This window comes from Neltuma alba, unplaced genomic scaffold, assembly GCF_004799145.2.
Source record: "Neltuma alba isolate B1F8T4 unplaced genomic scaffold, ASM479914v2 tig00011756_pilon, whole genome shotgun sequence".
Taxonomy (NCBI): Eukaryota; Viridiplantae; Streptophyta; class Magnoliopsida; order Fabales; family Fabaceae; genus Neltuma; species Neltuma alba.
The window spans coordinates 590,655-599,899 of record NW_021636384.1 but is presented as its reverse complement, the minus strand read 5'-3'; the positions used below and the strand labels follow the sequence as shown (position 1 = coordinate 599,899).

At 31.3% G+C, this 9,245-nt stretch overlaps 1 protein-coding gene across 1 annotated transcript; it reads right to left on the bottom strand.

The window, feature by feature from the left end:
* Positions 1-7,552: 7,552 nt before the first annotated feature.
* On the bottom strand, positions 7,553-8,650 carry LOC114717629 (uncharacterized). Its single transcript, XM_028902839.1, has one exon. It carries the CDS (start codon positions 8,596-8,598, stop codon positions 7,831-7,833), a length of 768 nt encoding a protein of 255 aa, XP_028758672.1. The 5' UTR covers positions 8,599-8,650; the 3' UTR covers positions 7,553-7,830.
* Between the last annotated feature and the right edge of the window lie 595 nt (positions 8,651-9,245).

Below are 9,245 nucleotides of genomic sequence, written 5' to 3'. Positions count from 1 at the left end.
AAAATACTACTTTTTGAATTTACCGAAAAACCTGTTGTTAACCACTATATTGGAGTTGTTAATAGAGTTATAAAAGTTGTTAACCATTATACTGAAGTTGTAAAAATTTTCCAAAAAAAATAGTTGTTAAAGTTATAAAAATACCTTTTTTTTTTGAATTTTTAACAAAACTTGTTGTTAAATGATATACCAAAGTTGTTAATAAAATTACAGAACTTGTTAACAACATTACTAAAGTTGTAAAAATGTTACTTTTTGAATTTTTTCGGAAAACTTGTTGTTAACTGCTATACTGAAGTTATTAATAACATTACAAAAGTTGTTAACTATTATACTGAAGTTGTAAAAATTTTCAAAAAAAAAAAAGTAGTTGCTAAAGTTATAAAAATGCCATTTTTTTGAATTTTTAAGAAAACATGTTGGTAAATGCTACATCGAAATTGTTAATAGAGTTACGGAACTTGTTAATAGCATTATTGAAGTTGTAAAAATGTTATTTTTTCAATTTCTCTAAAAACCTGTTGTTAATAGCGTTACAAAAGTTGTTAACCGTTATACTGATGTTGTAAAAAAAAATCTATTTTGACATTTTATGAACTTTCAATTTTTCATCTATTTTGACATTTAAAAAAAATCTCGTAAAATTTTTAATTTAAATAATAAGTACGAATAAATTGAAGAGTGAAATCGTTGTGCAAATTAATCTGCAAAACTAAATCAAATCAAATAACCAAAAGGATCACAACTCAATATACCAAAGTACAAATCACACTTTATGTAGTTAGTGACCATAATATACTTGCATATGATATAGTGATCATGCGGTTTGTCTCCACTTTGCCCACAGTAATTAGCCTCTTGAAGGACTTTGTTTATCAATATTTATTTGACCAAGTTAATAAAGAGAATCCTCATGACTTTGTCCTTTGAGGAGAGAACTTAGTTTGCACTTTGACTCTATTTACACCTTTGGTTGGGTATATATTGAATGCAGAGCTTTGATCCATTTAATGTATAGGCTAGATCATAGATAAGTATATGATTGCAGTTAGTGGTAGAAGTCTAGACAAAGCGATGAAGAAAATTGCATATATTGCATACTAACATGTTATGCATGTAACTATTATGAATTATAATATGATATTCCATACTAATACACCAAATGATGATAATATAAACTGTTTGTGTGCCTAGATTATGATTTCTTGTATTATTTTTTTAAAAGTATTTTTCAAGTGAAAGATCAAGTAAGAAGCAAGGAGAGCCACCATAAAAGTAAGCTTACAAAGGCTCTTTCATGCTCCTCTTATGGGACACATGATGGCTTCACCTACATTTGATTTTTTTCACGACTCTAAGACTTGTCTTTTAGTTCTATTTTCAAGTACATGCGGTTTAATTTAGATTATGACTCTAGGAAAATAATTTATTACTGGAAGTTATCTAGACTTTATATTTTCAAAATGTTAGAGAATGTGATATATTTGAAATTCCTAAAGCCTTATGTGGTTCGCACGCGTTATATGGTAACTATACATGACGGGTGTTACATGCAACTAGGTTGGGACTCAGCATGTAGCTGTAGAAAATATAAGTCCAACTTGTCAAGATAGCCTATTCTACCCATCTTTTTGTCATTACTTAGGCCTCGAAAATTGTAGATCTTGGGCTCAATGGGATTTTGGGTTGGCAGGGCTTGGGATCAAACTAGCTCATAAGCCCATTTTCTCTTCTTCTTCTTTTTTTTTTACTCTTTCTTGTTTTTCTCAATTTTCTAAGCACCAAGACACAACTAATAGAAGTTAAATTTAGTGAAAGAGACTAGTTTCTCGTGATGTGATAAATCAAAATTTGAATTCTTGTTGTGAGCACATTTAATATCTTATAATGCCTCAGATAAGATTACCTTGAAGAATTCTTATACCTAGTAAAAAATAAGCAACAAAACACATGGCTCCAGCTCCAAGTGATGAAAATGAAGTTGGTAAAATTGTTGAGATATTGCCTCTAGCCCTCTACTTCCAGCAAATAATAAGCAATGCTTAGCTTACATGATTGGATATTGTTAAAATAATCATATTCAAATCTTAAGACATGAAAGTTTGTGTAAAATAAGGGTTTTCAAGTCAAAAAGTGCAACTCAAAGACTATATTGGATCAAATATATTCAAGCCATTGTGATAACTGGCTAAGCTATCTTGATCTATGCGCACGACTGCTGAATTTGCGTGGAGCTCTAATGCATATTCATGAGAACATATTGGGAGAAAAATATGCATATATGTAAATTGAGAAAGATCAATTTAAGAATAGAGCTGAGAAAATGAGTCGAACCCATCGAGCCGGCCTGTTTAAGTTCGTTTAAGTCAAGGGTCGGGCTTGTATTTTAAAGCCTTGAAAGAGAAGTCGGGTTTAAAAAGATTAGTCCTGCGGAACCGAAAAATAAATGGGCCTGCTCATTTAACCCCGTTAAACTTTTTTTAAAATTTCTAATTTTTTTTTCTTAACTTAAAAAAGGAAACCATAACATTTTAGATATAGCATATTCTTAGTTTTACTTATCCCAGCTGCTCACACAAATAGCATTCACAAAAAAAAAAAAAAGAATCACTATGGTTGTGGGAAAAATAACCAAAAAACGTGAACATTGCATAATTGAAAACTATGTATATTCACAAAAATGTATTGTTATTTATAAGTTGTCAAAACCCGTTAAAATATTGTATATGTAATTTTTACAGTCTTTATTTGTCATTCTCCCATATTTTTTATACTTGGAATAGGATTAATCAAAAAATCTTTTGAATTAAAATAAAGATCGATATCATTTTTATAGTTAGAAACAAAATTAGAGCTAAGGATGATGGACTCTTTTCTTTTTTGTCGGTAAGACAAATGATTATTCTTTATATATACTATATTTGTTAGTTAAACTTTTTTGTTAATTATTTATAATTAAACCAGATTATCCGTATTGTGATTATTTACTGAACTTGGTGCTTATTTAGTTGTTTATGTCTGTCCTCTATTTAGTTTGTTTATTTAATAAACTCTATTACATTGTGAGATATGTTTAGACATGATGATATTTATGTTTGTGACTCAATTTTATTTATATTTATACCTTTTATTAGTAATTTTATTGTTTTATTTTTATTATTTTGATAAAATATGTAAAAAAAAATGGTTCATTTTTGAAACTCGGATTTAAACGGACCGACCCATTTAAGCCCAAGCCTATGATGGGCTAGTATATAACTTTGAGAAAACAAATATCTATGTGGTTTAAGAACACTTAAAATATGTGTTTTTGTGACTTACAAGACAAAACTTCTTCCACGTATTTTTATTTTTTGTAATGCAAAATTATCTAAAATAAATTGAACAAAACACTTGTATACAAATGTGTTGTGTTATTTGAAAGTGAAACGAAAATTACTTGATATTACCAAAACAAATTGGGGTATGTTTGGATTGACGTTGGGCAAAATTAACTTTTAGTCCAACTAACTTTTGTAACTAAAGTTGAAGTTAAAGTTAGTTAGTATAATGTGATTTATGTTTGGATATATGCTTATAAAAAGTCAGTTAAAAAAGTTAAAAAGTTGTTTGGATGATTAATAGAAAAGTTAGTTTAGTTGTAAAATGACTGAAAAGGATATGGACTTTATTGAATAGTGATATTTAAAATTTTATGTTTTTAATGTGATAATAGTTTAAAAAAATATGTAAAATTATTATGATAAAATATAAATAGTTTATTTGTGTAATTATAAAATAAAAATATTTGTTACGGAGAAAAATTTGAAAACACATTATAGATAATTAATTAAATATACATAATAGACAAACATGAATATAATTTTAAATTTATTTGGTCTCTAATCAAAGTAAATGAAGTCACATAACTAATTAGATTATAAGATTTGCACAATTTTCCCATAAATCAATTAGAAAAGTTGATCTAGATTACGTTGGATAAGTCAGTTAGAAAAGTTACTTTTTTCTATAAGTCAGTTAGAAAAAAAGCCCAATCCAAACAATCTTCTGAGCCACAATAAGCCATAAACCTCAGTTTCATACTTCTCCGTGTATGTTTATCATCTGCAACGGCAATCCAAACGAGGCCTTACTTGATAAGACGAGAAAGCGGGGGGAAGAGAAGATGAGTTTTCCTCCCCTTCTTCTTCTCTTCTTCTGAAGATTGGTTTATAATAAAAAAGGGCAAAGAAGGGAGAAGAAGGAGGAATGCTCTTGGATGGCTACCGTATTAAATATTTTGTGGGGGAAACGAAGATTTCATAAAATTATCAAGGTTTTGGTATGTTGGTTTAACGATTAATTACAATCAACAAATTAGAAAAATCCTTGATAAATATCATGAAAATATTAAAAACCACGAGTTAGTGACTCCAATTTCAATAATTCCAAATTGGTCGGCATGTACTAAAATGAATTTTTAAAAAATTCCATTATTATCATATTGCCCCTCTTTTTTTCTCAAGAAAGCCACATCATCAAAACTTTCGTCAGTAGCTAGCCACCGAAGCTCTAGCACTAATGACCCCTGTTGGCGATCGAAGCTTTGGCACTTGGGGAGCTCTATCACCCGATCGGTTGTGAAAGCTTCAATGCTAGCAGCTATTAGCTATTGTGCTTTTTTGTGGCAATATTGGCTAATGAAATGAAGTAAATAACTAATGTATCTGTGGTAAATAGATATTTGCTGATCAATATACAAAAATCTAATTATGTGTTTATTAGCACGCACTGCCAAGTGAAATAGAAAAAGAAATAAATTCACAAGCCAATTGGACTAGTAGCCCACCCTCCAATATGACTGAACATATATATCGACATCATGAAAATGAAGTTATCCTGGACTGTTACTGGCAAGTCACAATAGAAGAAACTAGACACCACATTAATGCAAGAAATTAATTATATTTCAGATGTCATCATCATTATGAGGGCAAATTGCAAACCACTACTATAGTATTATATTGTTTTTAATTGTAATATATAAACGGCACGTGGTAATAATTGTTGACCCACATAAAAGAATAGAACATCAATGAACTGAAATTAATTACATTCATGTGATGGTGTGAACGATCTGATTTGGATTAAAGATTCATACACCCAGCCCGAGGAAAAGACAAGATGAACATGACTAATAAAATATCGAAGAAGATAAGGATATTGACTTTTGAGAGATAATTCAAAATATTGATGATGCAGACCCAGACAAACGTAGCCCACCATTACCTCCACTGTCCAATAATCCTTGGTCATTTGCCCCGTTTCTCACTCAGCTGAAATGCAGCCCTAAATTCGCTTCTATGTGCTCGTTTTTCCCCTGAAATTTTAGTTAAGCCATTTTAAAATATTATAAATTACTCCTCCAATGCTTAATATAAGATCTATTTAATTAATTTGATTATATTGAGAAAATTAGATAAATTAGTTAATTATAAGAAATATGACATGTTTTTCCCTAAAACACCATAATCATCTTTCTTAATGTCCCCTCTCCCTCTTCTACTTGATTGTGGTTGAGGGAGTATCCATAACGATAATTTAAAAAAAAATTAATAAATATAAGAAATAAGTCTTATATTTAAGATCAAAACTAACTTAACAATTAAGTCTTATATTAAGGACTAAAAGAGTAATATTTTTATGATCAGAATTGTATAATACTACTATTTTAAAGAATTTACTATCAAGTTTATGACGGTTAACAATATTAATATTATAAATTAATATTCAGATTACGGTTTGGCACAAATGAACAATATATGATTTGAATAAAAATTCTTGCCTCACTTGTATATGGACACATGCGTCCGAATATTCTGAAACTATATATTCAAAGTCTTTTTTGGTAGCCATTCTTTTCCAAAGAGATCTCATAATATCTAGACCCCGTGTAAAGGCTATAGTTGGCACTTGTTGAAATTAAGTGGTACTTTGAATTAACTTATTTGAAGTTATTTTTATGCTTCATATGATAAATATGGGGGAAAAAATTTTATCTCATAAAACACAAAAATGATTATTTGTAGTGAAATCCAACAGGTGCATATCAATAACTTATTCACACATCTAATGGAACCAAGCATATGATAATTATGTTTTTTTCTTCTAAACTTTAATTTTGTAATAACAATGTTCCTAATATCGAGCTCAGGTAAATGTAAGCAAGGTCTAGGCAAGTATAATAAGCAAGGTCTAGATAAGCTTGAGCAAGAGTCGGGGAAGTGTACAGTGGACAGATTCATGCAAGGTCTAAATAAGCGTGTGCAAAGGTTCGCGCAAGTGTGAGCAAATTCAGGCAAAACTCGGGGAGTTTGTAAAATTTTTTGCTATGAAATTTCAAAGTTTGTGACCAAAGCAATCAAAAGTTAGGGTCCTTAGATGTAATTTTGCTTAACTCAGTCGTTTTGACCAAAGGCCACCGCTACTTCTTTGAATCATCTCGTTCCCATTTGAGTATTTGAGGCCACCTTTGACTTAGTAGGAGGAATCACTTACTAATAGGAACAAATGTCATTGCGTAGAGTTCGCTCACTGTTGAGCGTTTCTATATTGTACAAAATACCTCGTAGTATTAATTATTAAATTAATTTTTTTAAAAAAAGAGTATAATATATCATAATACCAATATTCTTCGAGTGCTACGTCTCTCGCCGCTTATTTTTAATTCTTTAATAATATTTTTTTGGCCGAAATAATACTTTATATATAGCTACCGTCTAAGACCAAGACTCTTTAACTTCTATTATATTCATGCTTAGATCACGGACCCAGTTCATTGCATTAGATATCACTTTCTGTGTAAGTGACGATTTGACTTGAAAAATACAGAAGAACCTGAAGATGCAGGATCATGATCAACGGATGAAGAACATAATTAGAATGTAATTGAAATTAAATGTTGCATTAATTTAGTTTCGATTTCTCACAACTTTTTTTTTGGAAACTAATGAACAATTGCTCAACTTTTAACGCTTGATTTTCGTGTGCAGAAACCATAAGAAAAATAAATCATATTTGTCCTCACCGGCCCAGTTTATGTATTTGGTGATTTTTTTTGGGGAAACCATTAAAATTTAATTTAGAAGGAATAGGATCTGTTTTTGGATAGCACTTTTCATATTTCAAATGTGCTTTTGGGGAGTTTCGAGTGTGAGAAGCTTTAAATTGGAGCTTTCGGCAATATCATTTTAAATTTAATAAAGCTAAAATAGTACTTCACTATCAAATGAGCTTTATATTTAGGACAGGAAAAGTAATTTACTTTATGCTTTATTTCTTTTAGAATAACAAAACCTTTTTTTGGGGAAAAATAAGTATGACCGAATTATTTAATCTCATACGAATAATCAATATATATCTGCAAAATTGTGCATCATTCGCAAATCATAAACGAATTATTTTAGAATTTGCTCTACTTTATATATGTGTGTGTGTGTGTGTGTGTGTGTGTGTGTGTGTGTAAACGAGTAGTCATCCCTGGTTCAATTAAGATCAAGAGCAAGAACAATAATAATAAAAAGCGCCTCCTCTATATATATATATATATATCATGTGATTGGAATACAATAAAGATAATATAGTTTCCATGTACTAGTTATAAACCAAAGAAAGAAATTGAATTGAAAAACAAAATGAACACCATGAGTTATTCCTTGTGATGACACGGTAGGGGACTGTCTATCTATCCATCTATCTTATTCTCACATAAATGAAAAGGAGACGACAGATCTACAAAAGTATTAAGATAAACCCTAATGGGCCAAAAAAAAAAAACTTAACTTTGCTGTATCACATAATGTAATTACCATTCTGAATCACATCATTACTATGAGAGAAGAAGGCATTATTATTCACGGTCAAGTCATTCAAACTGTAGTTATGATCCACGATCATCCCGTCAGATATCTCCATGCTAGGCTTGGACGATGAGTTATTAATTAAACTTGAAAACAAGTCAGTGTTATTATAATCAAATAAATTATCATCACCACTTTGCTGCCGCCATTGTTGCTGATCTACAGTTATCTGCTGCTGCTGATGATACTGACGAACATGACGACCTCCTTCGTTATTGAAACCCGTGTTTCCAAACGGCGCTGCCGTGGCCGCCGGAGGCGGCACCGTTTTAACCGTCCTTGACTTGTTATTATGATGATGAACGACTTGTCGTCTTCCTTGTTGGAAATTTAAGGTGATAGGTCCCTTATAGACCTCGAACGACATGGCCGTACTACTAGGGCAACCTGTGAACTGCTGAACAAGTGCCCTAAAGTTGGTGGTGTTGGCGGTGAGGAGGGTGGTCGGGGTCCTCTTAGAAGCTCTGGACCTTCTTCGTATAGGTCTGGAGCCATTGTTAATGGCCTTTGGGCTGGTGGGACCAGGGCTAGAAGACGACGTCGTCGTGGCGACGGTATTAGCATCAGAGATAAAACCTTCCATGGCCGAAACCTCCTGAAGAAGATGATCATAAGTATCATCATCAGGACTTTGCTGGTATAACTGCATCATCCACTGGTGGTCGGTAGTTGCAGTCATGGTAGTATGATCACTGATCATACGTTTGGTGAAGAAGGTTTCTGATCGACAATGGAGGACAAGGACTTTGATGAAACACACAGGTTTGAAAGAGGGAGATTGTAAGTAATGTACTTATAGTAACGCGTGAAGTGGAGGAATTTTTGTGTTGGTCAGAGTAAAACATTCAACCTTTTGACTATTCTTCTGATGTAGACGGAAAGAGAGACTTGAGGACAAAGCAGAGGTAGCTTCCTCGAAACAGCAAATGTTCTATCCATGTTATTAAAACGCAACCCTGAGTTAAGCAGTTAAATTAGTGAATCGTAGACTGATATCGTAATCAGTTTGATTAAGAGTTTTGGATTGGTTAACTTAGTTAAATTTTATTTTCCCCCTCTCCCCCTCTTTATTAAGCCTAAAACAATGTCAAAAACTATCTTGTTAGATTATAGTATCCAGTGCTAAATATAAGAGCTTGAGTAGATTAAAAAAATAAGTTAAGTTAGTTATTTGTGGTAAATAGGTGTTATTTTTCTAAAATATCCCTACTAATCAAGTTTATTGATTGGAACTACCATTATTAGAAGGACTATTTGAAAAAAAATGGATAAATTTGAAAAATAAAGTGGATTAGGATCTTATATTTAGGATCAAAATAAAAGTCAAATATGCTCTTATATTAAGGA

Coding starts and splice junctions, on each gene's coding strand:
- LOC114717629 (XM_028902839.1), bottom strand. CDS start 8,598: ATGATCAGTGATCATACTACCATGACTGCAACTACCGACCACCAGTGG.